This window comes from Emydura macquarii, unplaced genomic scaffold (genome assembly GCF_026122565.2).
Source record: "Emydura macquarii macquarii isolate MOO-44397 ecotype Brisbane River unplaced genomic scaffold, CSIRO-AGI_Emac_v2 contig_2676, whole genome shotgun sequence".
Classification (NCBI taxonomy): domain Eukaryota; kingdom Metazoa; phylum Chordata; order Testudines; family Chelidae; genus Emydura; species Emydura macquarii.
Window position 1 is genome coordinate 17421351 of NW_027132813.1, and position 20153 is coordinate 17441503.

Genomic DNA, 20153 nt, shown 5'->3' on the forward strand with positions numbered 1-20153 from the left:
GTCCACCCCCTCAAGTAGCGTAGCGCTGAGCCAATGGGAACGCTGTCGGCTCAGCACAGTGAGAACAGAGCGCAGAAGGGAAGCTGAGCAGTCTACGTCAGTTACACAAACTACTCTGCATAGTTTGCGTAACTCCCGTCGACTGCCGCCGAATCGCGCGGTAAGTGTGAATCAGCCCATGGTGTGTAGAATGTGACATTGTGAGCGTAGTGCCCCCCCTACTTCTATTTAAGGTAATATCAGATACAAGTCTGGCAGTCTTTCTGCCTGGCTCTGGTACCATTTCTTTGCAATCTCTGATAATCTGTGTTTTTGCACAGCATGCTGAATTCCAGACCACCCAACCCCAAAGTTGTAGAAATTGAAATTGGAAGCAGAAGGGCCAAGCAGAAAGGCTTTGGGCTATTCTCAATGGCTCATGATTTCCTTTCTCACTATCGAATTGTTCAAAGCACACTGAAATTAATGGGAGTCCTTCAATTTTCTTCAGTCTTTATGTGCATGCCAAATCTAAACTTATAAAATCAAACTAGTTTTGAGTTACCGAGCACAAGAAATGTTAGCTTTTTGTTTTTAAGTCTGGTAACCCAAAATTATCTGCAAAGATTTTCTTCAGACTTCGCCCAAAATTCAGATTTGGGCTTTAAATTAACTTGAAAAATTTCAGCTCAAAGGGAAATTTTTCAAATTTTAAGGAAATGAAAATGGGCTTTATGCTGGAAATGCCTTCTTGATCATAACTACAATATTGCTACTACTGCTGTAATCCTGAGAATGCAGGTCTGGTAAGAACTTTGGTGCTGTCTAGTGGCAAGTTCCTGCATCTCATTTGTGCTGATTTAGGAGTTCACTGTAGAAGAATGTGAAAGGTTTTATTAGATTAATGCACTGTGCAGAAACGTTGGATGGTGCTTTGAGTTACTCTTTGAACAAGGGTCTTTTCTAATACTGTTAAGACTTGTCTACACAAACAAATTTTACTGCTTTAACTTTGAATTATAAAAGCAGTACAGTTCTCCTAGTGTCGATGCTGTTATACCAGCATAACTATTCCCAGACAGAAAGAGGAATCAGATATACCAGGTTAAGACACACTAGGAAAGGTTGTACAAAATGTTAACTATTTTGGTTTAAAAAAAAAAAATCTCCCTGACCAAAATAGTTAAATTGGTACAAAAACTGTGTGTTGTTTACTTGTAAGGCCCTGGGCTGTCCTGTCCTTTTTTTCTGTAATTGCAGTCAGATATATTAACTATTGTTATGACTGGAGGGTTTAGAGGTATAAGGGCTTGTCGGTGCACACAAGTTGTGCCACTTTAACTGTACTAGTGTAGTTAAATTTGTACAACAGCGTTAGTTTGAACACAATTATATTGGTATAAAAATACTTATCCTGGTATAGCCTGTTCATGTGCAGGAAGGGCAATAAGCTATACTGATACAGAACACCTTTATCCACACTAAGAGTTGTACCAGTATAACTATTTTGGTAAAAATGACACCCTTTAGTGAAACAGTTACACTGGTACAAAATCATAAAAAGTTTAGACCAGACCTAATTCCATTTCCTGTTATCCTGCATATTCTGTCTGTGCCTTCATCCCAGATTAATTTCATTCTGTTGCATGTGATCTGGGAATGCCAGGATGTATGCTTAGAGAGACAAGCTTTCAAGCTTACAAAGAGCTCTTCTTCAGGTCTGAGCTCCGTGTCAGCTCAAAAGTTTCTCTCTCAACAACAGGAGTTGGTCCAATACAAGATATTACCTCCCCCACGTTGTCTCTTTAGTATCTTGGGAGCAACACAGCTACCACCCTGCATACAAGGATGTATGTTCCTCAGTTGCACCTACAGAATTTGTGGGTGGATGTAATTCCAGCAGCTGTCACTCTCGTGGTGGGGTCCAATAAGCACACAATGGAATCTGATATTTCTTTTTTGAACCGCTGCGTGCAATGGTCCTTATTGGGATCACACCAGTGATTCTAGCATATATATTAAAAGTGCTATAATTAAGATTATACGTGTGGAGTCTGCAATGCCAAACATACACAGTACGATTTAAGTACACAACCTTTGCACAAAAACATTGTCTTCAGCAATCTCTTTGTTCCATAGAAAATATGCATCTATATAAACTTTGGGTCTCATTTTGTTGTTTTGCTTATTTACAGGTATCAGTATTACCTACAAGTGAAAAAAGATGTTCTTGATGGTCGATTACGTTCTTCATTGGATCAGGGGATCCGGCTAGCCAGCTTAGCTGTGCAAGGTAAAGTTAAATTACCTGCTCGTCCTCTTCCAACGTTGCCCTCTACAGTGAATTCCAAGTGTTCATTTGACACTAATTAGGTTCACTACAACTCATGTTAAGGATCATTAGCCTTTCCATTGATTTCAGTAGGATTGGGCTTTTGATGAATTACTTATTCTTCACCTGAAAGTACATCAGATTGGATCATAGATACCATATAAGCATTGTTCAGCTCCAACATAGGATTTTCTGGATTAACAATAAACAAATCTTCTTCTAATAGTAGTGGACTGCTTTGTAGAAATGATGGGAGCTGACTGGTTTTTTTCAAATTCTATTTTTGGTGTAATTCCATTTTCAACCAGAGTATCGACATCTTTAATTTTGCCTCTTATTAAAAATTCACTTTGCTGTAGCTGGCACTTCCTGTTCGAAGTACTCTAGAGCACATAATAGTGGTTATTGTTATGTCGATTATTGTTAATTTACAGCTGTTTGCTATAGTGTGAACTTACTCTGGGCCTATTAAGGAGATAAATAAAAAGTATACCTATCATATAGAAAAAGACATGCATATTGACATGTTAACATCACACAGATGGTCTAGTTCTGATTGACCTTATGGGCAGAATTTCAAAACCCGATGCAACAGATGTGCCTGTTGAAAAGAATCCAAATGTAAATGTTCAAATCAAGTAATTGTACATACAAATAATAGCTAATACACAGTTACTGGCTTCTCAGAAATGAAAGATTTTGGGGTACAACAGGTCCCTAAGCATTTTTTAAACCTATTTGAACATGTGACCATCCTGTCTCTGCTGATTTGTGGAGCATTCTGTTGCTGAAATGAAATTTTCTAGGTCTGAATTTGTGACCTTCTGAAACTTCCATTTCTGCGTGGTCTGGTGGTTAGAACAGGGACCTAACAATAGAGAACTTGTGTGATATGCCTCTAACTTGCTCTAAGGCCTTTGCAAATCTCTTCCGGATTGATTTTTCAGAGCTGCTGAGCATTTTCCATTCCTACCGACATCAATGGGAGCTGAGGATGCTCATCACTTTGAAAACCAGGTCATTTACTTTGCCTCAGTTTAGGAATATTAATATCCACCTGTTTAGAGCACTTTGAGAACCCAGGATGAAAGCTGTGGAATAGGTGAAGAGTAGTAATATTGAGGAAGTTAGTATGATTTTTGTTAGCGCTTGTAGAAATACTATTGTAATGTGCTACTGGGTATTTAAAAACAAGAGGAAAAAACAAATCCTAATGTTTTCTGATGATCGTTGCCTTGAAGTCTTTTATACAGTATAATTGAAAAGATACGTCAACCTTGAACTTTGTAGTGGGGTTTAATGAGATTTTCCTAAAGTACAAGAATTGGTGATGGACAGGCACCAAATCAGATTACACTGTCTCAACTTGGGACCTTTCCAATGGCTTTGTGCTGACCTCACTTACCATATAATTGTCCATTCTCCTGTCTCTGTAAGTGGTTTGAGTAATAATCACCTCTTTTGTTGTGGATTTTCTGCATAATCTGTTATCATGATAGACAGCTGCATCTGACACTTACTCCAATTTTTGTTGCTTTACTCATGACATTGTGTTTGTCTTTTATCTTTTGCACATGATCCAGTAAAGAGACTTGGAATATATTCAATTATTTTTAATTGCCTACTTTGTGTTTTATGTCCATTTTGATTCCCTGTTTATGTTAAAACATAACTCTGTGAGGTGAAACAAAATGAAACAGCATTTTTGGCATCCTGTAAAATGTGAAATTGTCTAGAAGCTTTGCGAGAATGTTTGGCTAATGTGATTTATGGTGGGGATTTCCAACTTCTAAAATAATAGTATCTTGTAGATGGTGTTTGATCTGGTTCAGTTAAAATAAAATAACCTTCTGGCAAGTTCATTTTTTAGTTATAAGCTGTTGTGTATTTAACAAATAGATAAATATAGATATGGATTTTTTTGGGTGTGAGGATTGGTTTTGTTTGGGGTATTTTTGTGAGTTTTAGAAAAAGCATTTTGACTTTTATGAAGCACTTTCAAAACTGCACTATTTTAAGGCCATTTGAACAACAATAATCCTTTGGGTGTTGCATGTGGGTGACTAAGAGCAGTGCTGTGAGTGCCAAGATTGTATCAGCTCCTTCGTGGATAGAGAGGGAGAGGAGACAAATAAGAGGGAATAGCTGAGATGGGGGAATAACGTACTAGACGAGTGTGTGGCAGGAGCTCTTGATTAGCTTGGTATAATATCAGTCTGGGATGAGAAGGAATATTCAAGTTTACTTACATTTTGTATTATTTGTTGACATTGTTAATTTTTAAGTGATTTCAGCCTCCTGAGATGGTAAATCCAGCACCTTTCACACAGGTCTTCTGTGGAATTTTAGCAAAGGCTGAGTGAAATGTTCAGGGCCACACTGTGCTGTGAGCTATGAGAAGCACAATGCCTACCAGAGGCCACCCCAGCTCTTTTTGGGGTGGCAGGAGTCAATAAGGCATTAGTCCGGAATAGCAATCCCTGCACTCCAGAGAGTGAGGCACTGCAGTTGAGGCTGGCCCTGGAATGATAAAGGCTGATCTGGTGCCTCTCTTTTTGCCTTAAGTGGCCTTCAGTGACAATACCATTATCTCAGGCCTGGACATTTAAATTCAATTCATTATTTAAACTGGTGTTCAAGGCCCCAGTTCTACAAACATTTGGTTTCTGGTGGACAACTCACACACTTAAAGTTAATCATGAGAGTCAAAGGTTCACACGATCGAGGCTTTAGTATCCATGGAAAGTGCTATGTAATATGAGTAAATGTGGTGTTGTTTTTTCCAGCGGATTTTGGTGACTATAATCAGTTTGAATCTCATGATTTCCTCCGAGAATATGTCCTGTTTCCTATGGTGAGTTACTTTTTCCCTCTTTATTTCATGGTCTCCTATGAGTAATTCCTCCACCCCTCAGAGATGGCGTTGTTGATCGCTCAATGAAAAGTGTTAGTGCTAAATTTTTAAATGACTAAAATAAGCTTTGCCTCCAAGGAGAGTGTTTCATATGGTTTTAGCTAAATGTCTACATGAAGCACAAATTTTACCCTTCGTGAGCTCTGTTCATGGTTATTAAATCTCCCCTAGGAACAGATTTCAGTAGAAGAAATATAGTTACTTGAACAAAGTATAAAGTTATACAGCATTTAACATATTCCTGCTGGGAGTCTCTGGACAGTACTGCAATAAAAACAGTAAATAATAATGGGATGAGAGGACTGGATCATGTAACAAATGAAGTCCCACACGGGCAAATCATGCAGTCATTACTTATGAAAAATTCCCCACCAAAATGGATCAGCCCTTAGCCTGAATAATAATGGATTAAGGACCTCAGGGTTAAGCCCACAGTGAGTGTGCAGTAAAAGTTATTCAAATCTAAATCTGAAACGATCAAATCTTTCAGATATTTAATGAACTATTTTATGTCCATTGATAAATTCTGCAGAGAAAGGTAAAATTGCTACCACAAGAGAGAATGAGGTAAAAAGATACCAGCTACTTTGATACCATAGCGATGAGCAATTGATGGGTGAATGGATAACTTTTAGAAGTCGCTGACGCTAAGCTAGATTTCAGCTAAGACCAGCGACCTCACAACCATAAAACTTCAGCTCAAGCTTCATAAAATTTTGAGGATCAAGCTCTGATCGTGAAATTCTTTCTGAGTTGAAATGAAATTTGTAGGGCTTGTAAAGCTATAGGCATTTTCATCGGACCGCCTGAGTATTTGAGAAATGGAAATTTAAATTCAGTCGTGTGCTAGGAATTCAGAGGTATCTGAGAGAAAACTGCAAGTGAAGGGGGAAAATAACAATCCTACATAAGTGTAAGAAGCCAGATGCTGGGTATGCTGTGACGTATGGTATTTAACTTCCACTGACCAACGCGTGTACGGTGATGAGCAGAGTTCTTGTTTTCATGAGGCCTTTTTTTCCCATTTACTACTAGCTGTTTTGGTGTTACTCCATGAGGGGTATTGTTTATCATATTGTGGGTAACAGCCTGGAGGAAGATTATGGCTGCATTGTGTACAGAGAGATGTGCAGTGAATCTGCCATTGTGTGCCCACATTTCAAAGGACTGCACTCCTACTGAGCTTTTTCAATACGCTGAAATTAGTTTTCTGTCAATAGAAAAAAACAGACAGGTCTCAAAGTTTGGATACAGAGCAAACTTCTCCCTAGTTGGAGGGAGTTTGAATCCAGTGTTCTGGTTTGGGCCTGTCTGTTGATACCTTCTTTTTTTTTTTTTGTTCCTTCCCTCTGTTGTTGCATAGGCTATGTTGTCTGACTTCTGCTTTGAACCTGTCGTGCTGTCTCTTACCTCCCTCTTATGTCGCTACTACTTCTACTATTATATTTATTATTAGCTGTATCACTGTAGTGCCTAGGAGTTTAATCATGGGCCAGGGCCCCATTGTTCTAGGTGCTGCACAAGCACGGACATCCTCCAAAGCTGAAGATGTGGATTTTTGCTGCTGCGTCCAGCCGAATCTGCCAGCCCCTGAAGCACATGGTCCTCTAGCATCAAGTCCTTTCCTCTGGGCGGAGTTAGATAACGTAGTAGTAAAAATCCCTACACTGGTGTTGTAACCACCGCTAAATGTTGTAAAGCTGCTCCAGCGCTAGAGCGGCAGTGAGAGGATTTGCGCCACTCCTGGGAGTAGATGAGGTCTGGAAGTGGAACATTGCTTTGCTGATAAATTCACTATTGCAGTGAGCTGGTGTGTGGGGGAGGGGCAGCTGCATCTGGACCATGTTTGATCTTGTGAGGCTGCAATATGTGTCAAATGGCGTTTCTTCAGCAGTGAAAAGAACACAGTTCTGTACACAGAACACCCCCCAGGTGCGTAGCTGTGTACAGGCACGTACCATGCCATTTTTCTTTAGCACGCTACCACTTTCACATTTTTCTGTGACAGAAACAAATATCACAGGGAGGCCTCTGTTGAGCAAGAAACAGGCAGTTTAGTCAAATACAATACACGCAGCCTTGAGGCTTATTTTTTATAGGAATATAATCACTTTTGAGGCTTTGCTGGGTAACTTTTTCCTTTTCTGCTTTGATTTTATGACCAAACTTTCTTATTTATCTTGCCCCAAATGAATTCAGAATTATTCCTACCACACACAAACTACCACATTTACAAAATGTACAACAATTTCCTCATCAACAATGTATTGAAAACACACGGGAAACTTTACCGTGCACTTAAAGAAATAGCAAAGCTTTTGTTCCTCCTTTTTTGAAAGAGTTACTAAAAGAAAAGAGGTAGATCTTTTTGTTCTGTATTTGGGAAGAAATTTCCAGCCCCCTTTTTTGTTTTGAATTAACAAACTCCTTAAAATTTCCTATCCTCCAAGTTTGCCCTAATAGTTCTAATATCTAATGCCCTCAGAAAAATTTTGGGAAACTAATTCAGATTTTCATTGCAATTAGTATTAGATGGTATCCCAGTGCCACAAGCTTAAAGACATTTGGCAACCCTAAAACATACAGCATCACGATGTCTCTGTTCTGTGTTTTGCTTTGTTTCTTTGCTGATGAGTTAGTTACCCCTCAGTAAACTGAGTGCTCTTGTTTGTATTCTTACAGGACTGGACTCAAGATGAGGCAGTCCTGGAGGATCTGACTCAAAAGGTAGCCCAGGAGCATAAAACTCACAGGTGAGTCCCAAAATGTTAAGATACAGGCCTGTTCAATTTTCACTGGCACTGGTTCATTCGGCCATTCTTCGGATACTTTAAATTGGGTTTTTATGTAGTCTGTTACAGAAAGTTAATAAGCTTCTCACAAAATTTTGCAAATATCAAATAACCCTGGTTGCCAACCTGTTTTAGACTTTGGAGTAAAAAGTGCCTCTCTGTCACATTGGTTGCTCCTCTCTACATTCAACTTTCTGCCTCCCACTAATGACAAGATAGATAATGTACTAAAATGTCTATCCCATCTTGATAATACAAGTAATGATTTGTTTTAATTATACGTTTTCTTCAGAATCTCAGTAGTATCGAAAGTGAGTCAATCCAGAGAATTCTGCATCTGCCATTTTTTGGCTAGAATCTTTAATATGTCTTGTTATACTGAACAATTTCTTACTGTCTTATGTTAATTGTAGTGGCATACCAGCAGCAGAAGCTGAACTTATGTATATCAATGAAGTGGAACGTCTTGAAGGGTTTGGTCAGGAAATCTTCCCTGTGAAGGTATGGTGCTATAGTTACTGTTATTTATGTAGCCTTCTTACAACCAATCCCCAGTCAAAAAAAAAAAAAGAGAGAGAGAGAATATAGAGGTATACAGTGACGTGCATATAGCTCAATTTGTGTGTATCCAAATGAAGAATGAACCCTTTCATGTACCAAAAGATAGAGAGATGAAGTGTTTTCTAACACAGCAAGTGTTCAGGATCTGGACGTCTGGGGCCTGATTGTTCACTGCCTAGCACCGTGAGTAGTCATACGTGCCTGTGCAAAGTCAGTGTAAAACATTACCAGATTTGAATGGTAGTGTTTTACATCCGTTTTGCATAGGGGCAAATGACTACGTCAGGTGCCCAGCAATGGAGAGGCAGACCACACCTGATTATATCCGGGCACTGCCATTGACTTGCTGGGTCACTGTTGGCAAAAGCCACTTAAACATTATCTCAATTTCCCCATTTGTGAAATGAGTATAGCAATACTTGTTAACTTCACAGGAGAATTGTGAGACTTCATTAGCTAAGGTAGGATGATTAGATGGTGGTTTGTATGACCACACCAGGTTCTGTAAGCTGAACAGAAGCAAAGGAACATCAGCCTAACAACTGGTTTTTTTTCAGGTTTTTAAAATATATTTTTGTCTTTTTTATGCTGAATTTTTAATCGGTTTTCCTTGTCTTAATGCCCCATGCTGCCATCTACAATCTGGTTAAGTTTGAACAGCCAGTTCACATGATCCACTGGGTGGCTGAAAAATTGAAGAAGACTTTTAGCCCATTCTGCAATTGCAAAGTCTTTCTGCACATTGGTTGGGATGGTTATTTGTTTTAAATGCTGGACTTCTCAACAGTTCCCCTGGTCCCCATCCCAAGCACTTCCTAATAAGTGTTTTTTGCCTCTGCTGCTACTGAGATAAAAAATAAGAGAACTCTGAAGTTAGCCTAAAGAGAAAATAAAAACCAAACAAATTGACTGCTTGCACTTTGGATCTTGTGATGGCCTCCATTGAAGTTAATGGCTTTTACACTGGAAGGCAGAAATGTTGTGGTCTTCTGATGTCAAATCTTTAGGCATCTAAAAGAAATCAAAGGTTTGTTCTTGGATTAATTCACATCAAAACTCTATGCTGGGGCAAATTGTTTCCTTAACCATGAATTTCTCATTCTGCCTGATTGTTGGTGGTGGTTGGGTGAAGCATCAACAGCGTGTTCAGAAAAATCCCATCACCAAATACCCTGGAGAGCTGGCAGGATAACTGTATGGACAAACACGTTGCATTGAGAAACCATGGAGAAAGTTGTCCTTTGGAGATGAGCATTTGAGAGCTGATTCCCTTTTTTCCTTCCTTCCTCCCCCTTCTCTCCCCTTTTTAAAATATCTTCACCTTCTCTTTGCTTATTACAGCTCTTCCCATGACTAAGCACAGAATGTCCAAACCATAGCAGATGTGGAGTATTATCTGAAGAATTGTGGTGTATGCAGCACTGGGAATCAGAACATGTATAGGGCTTGAAAAATATACCAGGCACCTACTTACTGGGGGACTAACCCTTGCTAGCTAGAAATAGATACAAAATGCTACCAGCGAATCTCTGGGACAAAATCTAGACCCCTCCCTATCCACAGAGCCTGAGAATGAGAAGGCAGCTAAGATTTCTAACAGGATGTTGTCTTGGACACTGCCAAGGCCATTCATCTTTTGTGTTACCCTGTTGCTCTAGGTGTTTGTTAAATTTGAAGCTTCACCACTTTCCAGGGTTCTCTCTCTTCTCAAAACATCAGGCAATGAAGAGAGAGAGAGAGAGAGAGTGTGGACCTCCCTAAGCTATCTCTTTTCTAGTATGTCCTGAATGGTGTGAGGGTGCTGGTGAACAGAAGGAAGTCTTCTCTGTTCTCTCCCCTTCCATCTATTTTGGTCTCTTTGGCACAAATATTGTGTGGGTCTGAGCCACGAAAGCCTCAGTTCCAGCTCATAGAATTCTCATATAGCAGCAGTAGCAGAGTGATAGCATTGCCCACCCAGCACTGAAACGCTTGTTAATTTAATGTACTGATGCTTTGCAAACTAGTGAGCAGCAGCTGAAGCACTTGAACTACCTGCATACAGCCTCAGTAAGACAACATTTATATCTGATTATGTTTGGCTCATGTTTGGATTTCTCTCTTTGCTATCATAAGGGTTATAGACAAATTTATTTTGGTAAAATCTTCAGAAATGTGAGGGCTTAGACACCAACCCTCACCAGGGAAAGCTTCCCGCTTGGCACTGTCAAGTGGATTTTTCAGTCTTTGTGTATGGATTGTACCTGTTTGGCTATTGCATGCCATTCTGTTCCATGTTAAATAAGAAGCACAAAGTTCCTGTTACTGTACAAAATAGGAAACATAAAAATTTACTTTGTATTTCAAAGAACTGAATTCATGTTATCTTCAGTGAATGAGGGTAATATTACTTATTGTAAAAATAATTCTTGATATTTATATAGTGCTTTACATCTTAGAAGCACTGTATAAATAGCCCAGGTAAGTTTTATTTCTTCTAGAGAAGGGCATACTGTGTCACAGAGAGCAAATATAGGTCTCTTATTTTGCCACCACAGATTGTAGGAATAATTCTTTTGGGATACAATTTGTCATTTAAATGTCTGAGTACCAGATTGCATCCACAATCAGATACTTAGATATCTAAGCTACTTAAATTGTGTCCTCTGGTATTTGCACCTATCAGAATGGAGGCCAATTTAAGACCAGTCTGAAAATCTGGCTCCAAAAGTTCAAGTGAATGGCCCAAATCCATATAGTATGAATTAAAATGCAGGAATGTCAGGCTCTGTCTAGTGTTTATTCTTCTAGAGCACACTAATATCCCTTGTGTTGCTCTGTACAGTAATCCTTTTAGCCACATGGCTTATTTTGTATGACATTTATTTTGAATTACTGTGCAAATACCTGGTAAATAAGAAGCAATTGTTATACAGACTGGGGTTGTGTTTTGGTAAGTTAAACTACAGACAAACTCTTGAATGCCTGATGTGCTGTATATTTTAGGGGATGATTTTGATTTAAGCATTTTATTGTAATTCCATGGGCATTCTTTATATAAAACCAGTTTTTGTACTAATAAACTAAATGTTGTGTGCTGTTTTTGTGCAGGACAACCATGGAAATGATATGCATCTTGGCATTTTTTTCATGGGAATCTTCATAAAAAATAGAATTGGAAGGCCAACAGTGATATACAGGTACCATCGAAAGACTTCTGCATTTAAAGTGAATTCCTTTTACAGGAAGCTGTGCTTTTTCCAATGACTTAGGCGTCAAATGTGGCTTCGGTGGGACTATTTCTGTGCCTATCGGAGTACTCACATGAGTAAGGATTTTCAGGATTGGCTTCTTGGCCATAAAGGTCTGTGCAGTAAAGGATAGTCTGTGATAGATGTCCATGACTGGGTTTAATGGCTAGAGAGGCAAGACTATCATGTATGCTTGAATTGCATATGTGATTTTGATGCCTTTTCTCCTCTTGCCTTTCTAGGGTAAGTTTGTGCTTAAATGTCTTTCTTGTATATGAAAGTAAATATGTTAGACTTCAGAGGAGACTGCTAAATGCACAGCACTTCTGAAAATGGAGGTCACTTATTTAGATGTTTCAATAAGGATAAAGGAGCTGAATTTCAGGCTCATTTTTGAAACTCTTGGTCATTGTCTTTTGTTTGTGTGTATAGCAGCATGCTCATTTATAGAGCTATCTAAATAATAATATGACAATTATATATATATATATGACAACTATATAATATGACAACATGGGAAACTAGGTTGAGATGAACTCATTTTACATAGGACACTGATCTGCCTTCAGATAAAGAGTTTCTGAGATCAGAATCTAAAGCCATATCTGAATTTAAATCTGACCCTTACTTTTCTCATTGTGGGATTACCCAGTGTTGCTAATGCAAAATATGAGCACCTGGAGCTAAAGAATTGTTTTATTAGTTCCAGCTATTGTTTACGTTTTGTGATCTTTGTTACTCTGTCAAAAGAAAAGAAAACGTAACTATAAAAGCTTTGAGTCAAATCCTTGCCCTTTTGAAGGCAATGGCCAAACTCCCATTAATTTCAGTGGAGCCAGGATTTCACTTTCTTTTTTTTTTATTGTTGCTGTGTTTTCATGGGTTATTTTTGTTTTTCATTGTTATCGTAAAATGATAAACCACAATCTGAGAGATTATTTCTGACCAGCGCTCTTGGTGTTTGAATGTTTGTACAGAACTCCTAGTAAAACAGATGTTCTGATGAGTCACACTGTAGTTTTTAGCCAGTGGTTGAAGCTTTTTGCAAAGATCTTAGCATTTATTCTAAAGGGTTTAGATTATTTTTTCCCAACATTGTCAAGATTCCCATCTGTGTTTGCACTTTCCATGTGTCTTACATTTTTGAATGTGTAGTTTTAGGAAGAAATCAGAGTATATTTCTTTTTAAATTGCGCAGTTCACAGGATGTATCAAGTACATTTTCCAGAAGAGCAAGTCATTTCCATCCCAAAAATGTGCATATGATGGACACAAACGACACTACCAGCTGGTTGTAAAAAGATTATAATTCTGATTTTAAGCAACCTGACAGTCACTGGAGGAAAGAATAAGTTAACACACAGCAAAAAAGTTAGGCGCATAAAACACAAAATATTAATGTTATCTTTTGCTTATATAAAAACACTATTGGGTAAGAGCTTATCTACACAAACAATTAATTTGTGGCAAACTAGTGTGTGATTCTACCCTGGACTAGCCTGCGGCAAACTAACTGTCTATGTGGGCCCTGCTGATGTTCATTAACAATTCATTAATGCACTTGAGTCTCATTTCAAAAAGGACTCAATCAAAGCACATTAAGAGACAGCTAGTCCACAGCAGGCCAGTGCAGGGTACGTTTACGTCTGAGCTTGCTGTGAAGACTCCATGCATGTAGGTGAGTCCTGAGACTCAATGTGGAAGATTGGCTGCCCTTTCAGGGCTTGTCTACATTAAAAGGCTACAGCAGCTGTAGCCTTTTGTGTAAACACTACCTATGCTGACAGGAGGGATTTTCCTGTCAAAGTAGGTAATCCACCTCCCTGAAAGATGGTAACTAGATCAATGGAAGAGTTCTTCCAGCCACCTATCGCTGTCTACACAGGGTTAGTTTAGCTCTGCTGCTCAGGGTATGGATTTTTTCACATCCCTGACCAACATAGTTAAGATGACCTAATTTTCTGGTGTAGACCAGGCCTCAATCTAGGAAATTTGGAAACAATTTCAGGAAAAAAATCCAATAAGAAGTCTACATATTTCCCTGCCAGCTAGTCACAGTCAAATAATACATTGTGACACAGTGCAATTCAGTTTACAATTAAGCATTCATATATTTCCAATTGTCTTTTATTGTAACCCTTAACATTTTGCTGCTGTTGAAGAAGAAATGTTTTACTCTAAACTTTGGCGTGTTTGGGGTTGCTTTTTCTTTAATCATGATTTTTTTTCTAGCTGTGTTTCTTCATCAAACAGCTAGTGAACATTTCTTACATAAAATGAGCCTGCACAGTAACTAATACATTCCTAACATGTCTGTGAAATGTTTGATTGTGTCTCTTGGCAAAGTCAGCAGCATTTCTTTTCTACAGGTGGAATGATATCGGGAATATAATACATAACAAGTCTTCAATCGTCGTGGAGTTGATCAACAAAGAAGAAACGGTGCTTTTTCACACAGTAAGCAAAGGACCTAAACAATATCAGCAGGAGAGCTTTACAGTATCACTGAAAGACTGAACTTCAAGTCATACTGGTTCCGATAGGGCTGTCACCTCGCTTACCTGCATTTGAAGAGTGGCAATCACAAATTCAGTCTGTCACCTGCTCACCCTCTCCGACATTCATATCACCTGTATTTGGAGGGTGAACTCAGTTTATTTTTACCTTTCAATTGATGTAAAACCTTCTAGACAGCCTAAAATGCTTTATATTGGAAGCTCAGTGGACACGACTGTCTTTTGGATGAAATGTCCATGGTCCCTCACCACACTTCATGCTGTCATAGCTGCAACAGCTTAAGCAATGGTGGAGCATGCACATACTCTCTGGAGCTCTAGGAGTGACTGTGCAGTACTCTGAAAAACTGCAACTCCACCAAACCCCCAACGTAGGCCAGTGTGGAAATGACGCAGCCCGGCTCTAACAGTTCTTTTTGTTTTTTCACTGTGATTAACAGTGAGGTGGCAACATGTAAAGACATGTTGATGCATCTCAGTGGTACAAGGCCTTTGACGTGTTTGAGGGCACTGCACGTGTTCTTTGCAGCTAACTTTGTGTGTGGCATCCCTTAAAAGGCATTATGGCTGTTGAATATTTTAGAACTCTTTGTGTTGCTGAAATCAATTCGTTGTAACAGCAGCAGAGTGAATTCTCAGGAGGCTTTTCCAATTTTTTTTCTTGTGTTTTAAAGGATGATATTGAAAATGCCAAATATATTTCACGGCTGTTTGCTGCAAGACATAAGTTTTACAAACAGAATAAAATCTGCACAGAGTGAGTAAACATACTTCCGATTTCTTTTTCTATACACTGTATTGCAAGTGCTCTGATTTTTGGCTTGTCTGTCTTTTTAAAAAAAAAAAATGTGTACCAATTGCTCTTTACCCTCTCCCCTTTTTACCACGATATAACAAAGGAATAATTCCTGTGCCATATGAGGTCTATGTATCACTTAAGTCTATTTTGAGCGCTTAGTAATGCACAGGCCTTGAGCTGGCCCTCAGCAAAAGGAAGAATTTCACCCTAATGAAAGAGGAATGCATGAAGCTTAAGTTGTATAGTGTAGGGACAAAGGCCAGTTTATTAGCTGCAAATATCTCTCAGCATATATCTACCTACTGCAGTGGAAAGCTGTAATTTTAGCATTGCAGACATTTTCAGAATAATGCTAGGTTATATAGCAATGACACGCACAGAGAGAATTCCTTGTAAAATATCCAACACATTGATCAGTTAACTGTAAAGCTGTAAAGAAGCTCCCATCATCGTCATAAAAGTTCCATTTACACAGTTGGACATCCCATCTGTTCTATTGGGTGTTGCCATCTGTTGGATAATGGAATGAAAGACTGGAAGAGGGGTGTATGCATGGGCGTGCGTGCGTATAAAATAAATAGATTTATAAATGGGGCGAGTGAGTGAAGGGAACTCTAAATGTGACCACTGCCTTATCACCTAAAGAAAAAGCTTGTAGTGGATCAGATTTCAAATGCTATCTACTATTGTTCAGAGATGGACAGGTTTCCAAAATATATATGGATTGTATAAGTGCAAACATATTTTGACCAAGAAATATATATATTTTTTTCTTGTTAGAAATCTGTTTACACTTTCACAATCCAACATGATGGATTTAATTTTGTCTTGAACAGTTTCAGGGGAACAAGTTCAAAGGGAAGCTTCTTATTCTCTCCTCTGAAAAAATATATTGTGATGGGTAAAAGGTCAAAAACAAAAAAAAAACTGTTGACCCTTTACCCTGAGAAGGAGCATATTTCTACTTTGAAACTGTATACCAGGGTCAACACAGGAGACTCCTATTACAGTAAAGGCTGCTTAATTTCAGACTCATAAGCAATAGGCGTTTGCTCAAGTTCCATGACACTGAGGGGTTGGGGCTCGGATACCATGAGTCCAGTGTAGACAGACATTTCAAATACATAACACCCTAAAAACACTTGTATTGTTCTGTCCACAGACAAAAATAAGTAGCAAAATGAAGTTGCTGAGAGAAATAAATAGGACTAAAATGCAGTTACTAAATAAACTGGTCTTGTACTTGCAGGAATCTCCTCTGCTACCAGCATTTGTGTTGGAGTTGCATGTATTGATAGCAACATATTGCAGTGTGTTTTTTAACTGAACAGTTTTCCCAGCCTCTGTGTTAAAATGACTCTGTTGTTGTTTGTATTTCCTCTGTGTGCATTTCTTCTAATCGCACATAACATCATTCACCAGATCAGAAATTGTAAGATGAGAAATTCCACCTTTCCTCTCTGCACGTAAGCACTATATTTCTAATTCCTCAATGTTTCTTTTATTTCCCCATCTTTTTTAAGTATTTCCACTACATCTGGCTACTCCAATGTTCACCTGGCTCCACTAGCATTATCCATTCAGGGGCTCTTTCCTTTCCTGGTCTATGTGCACCATCTTTTAGTGATTTGCTATGACCTCTGTGAGATGCTGTCACTGTTTTTTCTGTTCACCTAAGTCATCTTGAGAGCTGGCCTGTGTTTCCTCAAGAAACTTCTATTTTTTATGTTTGTCATTTTTAAACCAGAGCTTATTTTCTTTCCCTATTCCCAAATAGGATAATGGACAAGGCAGCATTTGTACTTTGGAATAAAAATACTTTTATACTTAGAGAAGGAGCTGAATTATTTCCATCTGTTCATTTTGTGTATATATTGATTCATTGGTTCATTTTATATACATATATATATAAGTATTTTCAGTATTTTAGGCTCTTATTTTCCTCACCCAGTCTTGAATCAGAATTTAAACTTTTTAGTAAGACCAGTTCCTGGTATCTCTCTCCACTTTTCCCCACAGACAATCAAGTTCTCCTCCCCCGATCAGACGGCGGCCCACCTGGAGTAGGTCATCCTTGGTATGTACTCTGGTGGAGTCTTTAATAATACTGCTAATATTGCTGCTACAGGGATGGGGCAATACATGAGATGGGACATTTTCTAAAGTTCAAATATATTAATTGACTAGACATTGGTGTTCATGAAACTCATTCCTGCCATATCACCTACAGGAAGTGAGTTAATTTAAATGGAAAGTATTACTACTACTGATTCTAAAAATTACAGGTCTTGGGGCCTTAATGTTTCTACTTCTCCTGCAAAAATGGAACATCTTTTTTGTAGGAATGCAGTGATGTTCAATGGGATTTGCCCTGCAGGGTAAGAAATCTCCGGCAGGCTGTGTAGACGTAGAATTTGAAAAATGTATTACTGTATACATAACAGAGCCTCAAAACATACATACGCCAAAACTGAATCACTGCATGATTTTACATTGTGTACCCTGAACCCTTCCTCCAACGTCTATTTTTTGCCACCCTCATGTGTCAAGTCTGCATTTAGATTGTGAGCTCTTTGTGGTGGGAACTTTACCTCTTTTATGTGTTTCTGTGAAGTGCCTAATATTCTGAGTAAAACTTTTATAATCAGTACATGATTCTGTGATTCTATATTTTCTCTTTTGTAAATCCATATGGGCTAAGAGCTGCTTACAATTTTTTACTACATTTTTTCTTTGAAATTTTCACAAAAATAAGGAAAAAATGTTCCTGGAATTTTTTGCAAATACATTCCATTTTTCAACCAGCTTTAGGGATAAACTTTCTTTTGCTGCTACATTTTTCTCCCAGTACGCTTGGCCCACCCTAAGAAATACTGATTTCCAGAGGAAAACCTAAATGAGAATGGCAAGATGCAACAACATTGCCAATCCCTTCTATAGAGGGCAAATATTATCATGGCTGTATAAAATGGTTTGCTTGTAAAACAAAAAAAGATAGGCTTCCTTCTTAGCTCATTTCAGGCCCACTGACAAAGTATAGTTTTCTTACTTGCTTTGTAGCACCTTCTTGAAGTAATAAATCTTATTAGCATAGCACTGTGTGACAGAGTCAGTGTTGGTGGTTCTGTTTTTGACATCTCTTATCCATGCACAGCAACAGTTCCTTTTTAAGATGCCTGTGTTTTAACAAAATCTGTGCCATTTGTTCATTCTGAAAATCCGTTCTAGTCCATTTTATTTCCGTGGTGTTAAAAGTTGTCATACTTTCCTCTCCAAAGACTTCCAATAGCTTTCACATGTTGACAGATTCCTATGTTTTAAACTAATAGTCCTGCCCTGTGTCCTTTCCAAAAGTGCCTATCTTTGTAAGCTTATTTCCAGAGAGCTATTGGTTAGCAGCGTTTGCTTATTGCAGTGTCTGTTACATTCTTTAAAACATAAAATTCTTCTTATCTGCTATTTTGCTTTGTGGTCCCTGCTATGAAATATCTAATGTAAGGAAATGAAAGGGGCCTTGAATACCTTACGATCTGATCAGCCTCAGCTTTATCACAAAGAAAACAGGATAATCTTTCTATCAGATTTGGAAAACGGAAGCCTACATTTTAACAGGAAAAATGAATCATGCCTCCTTTGTTTAGATTCTGTGTGTAAACATTTGGAGAATGAGAAAGTGGATTGGGAGCAATGAGAAGAGGAATAGGTGGCTCTCCTCTCAAAAACAAACTGGTTTTCTCTGTGTTCAAATGGACCTTCACATGCTTTTTTTTAAAAGTAGTTTTGCTCATTTGTTAGCGCAATTAATCTTTACAGTAATTAGCCTTGTGAACAGTGCTATAACTATTCCTTTATCTTATATGGTAGCCTTGTAATAAGTGGGATAATAAAGTGGAGTCTGCAGTGTGTGTCTGCCATTTGGATAAAATGGACTGGATTCTCATTTACACTAAGGCCTCTTTACACCGCTTTGGCAACATACTTACATTTACACTCACTTTAAACCCCTTTTCTACAGCTCTATCAGAGTCTTAATGATATGATAATGAATGAGAATCAGGCCCATTAAGTCTGTACTTTTTTTTTATATCCTGAGCAAAAGTCAGAAGTCTTTACTCCAGCCAAACTTCCAATGACTAAACTCCAGTGATCCCTGAATTGGACTTTTGACTTCTCCAGGCTTCAAGCAGCTCCCCAACTACTTCGTGGTATACCCTTTTGCCTGGCCTCTCAAAAGAGCCCTGCTTTGCCAATACCAGAGGAGTCCTTGCAGACCAGTCCCACAATAACAGCTTGTTTCATATATCTCCTAGTATACATGATACACTCCTAGCAGGAGACCCCTTTTCTTTGCTGGGAATTTCTCTGGCTCAAACCTTCGTAGGGTCCTTCAGTTCTTACTAGACTAAGTCCTGCTACTCAGGCAGTCAATAGAACCATTCTTCTACTGACTAGAACCATGCTCTTCGGAGCACCCTAATCTGTAACTGGGTCCAACAGGAGTATGCCATATTGCATGCAAGGATTTATATGCCCCATCACAGTACCTTTCACTTCTTTTCTGTTCCTCCTGATCCCATAGAAAATGTAGGTGTAAGCCGAGCCCACTTCCTTTTTGCCCATTTATTGACTAGTTGTCGTTGTGGCACATTGCCTGTGCACAGAGGCAAACTGCGCCTCTTCTCTCCATGAAGCCAGAGGCCCAGTCAGAACTTTGCTCTGCTCGAACTAGCCTGTGTGAGAGGCACTTCTGACGGGGTTCTGTAGGTATGCTCGCTCAGAAGTCAGGGCAGTTTGCCTGTCTCTGAACACACCTTCCATACGTGCTTCCATAAACTTAATTACATGCATGACCCAGGTGGCTGCAGCGGCATCCTCCAACCTCCCAGTATTTCACTTTATCCATGGACAAAACTGGTGATTATGAAGTTAGCCATGCTTTGTATTATTACCTTTAAATAATCCCCTTGATTTAATGCCAAAGCATCCCTGCCAGTGATTCCTACCATATCACAATACTAGCTGCAATATTC

The 20153-nt window shown here is 38.8% G+C and overlaps 1 protein-coding gene across 1 annotated transcript in view; it reads left to right on the forward strand.

Annotated features, from left to right (window-relative positions):
• The window catches only part of PTPN14 (protein tyrosine phosphatase non-receptor type 14), a 158184-nt gene that overhangs the window by 105313 nt on the left and 32718 nt on the right, over positions 1-20153 (forward strand). The window contains exons 4-11 of the mRNA XM_067564969.1: positions 2175-2272; positions 5098-5165; positions 7908-7978; positions 8431-8518; positions 11669-11757; positions 14178-14265; positions 14999-15081; positions 17143-17200. Of these exons, the coding sequence (XP_067421070.1) occupies positions 2175-2272; positions 5098-5165; positions 7908-7978; positions 8431-8518; positions 11669-11757; positions 14178-14265; positions 14999-15081; positions 17143-17200 (643 nt within the window). The remainder of the gene's footprint in view (positions 1-2174; positions 2273-5097; positions 5166-7907; positions 7979-8430; positions 8519-11668; positions 11758-14177; positions 14266-14998; positions 15082-17142; positions 17201-20153) is intronic.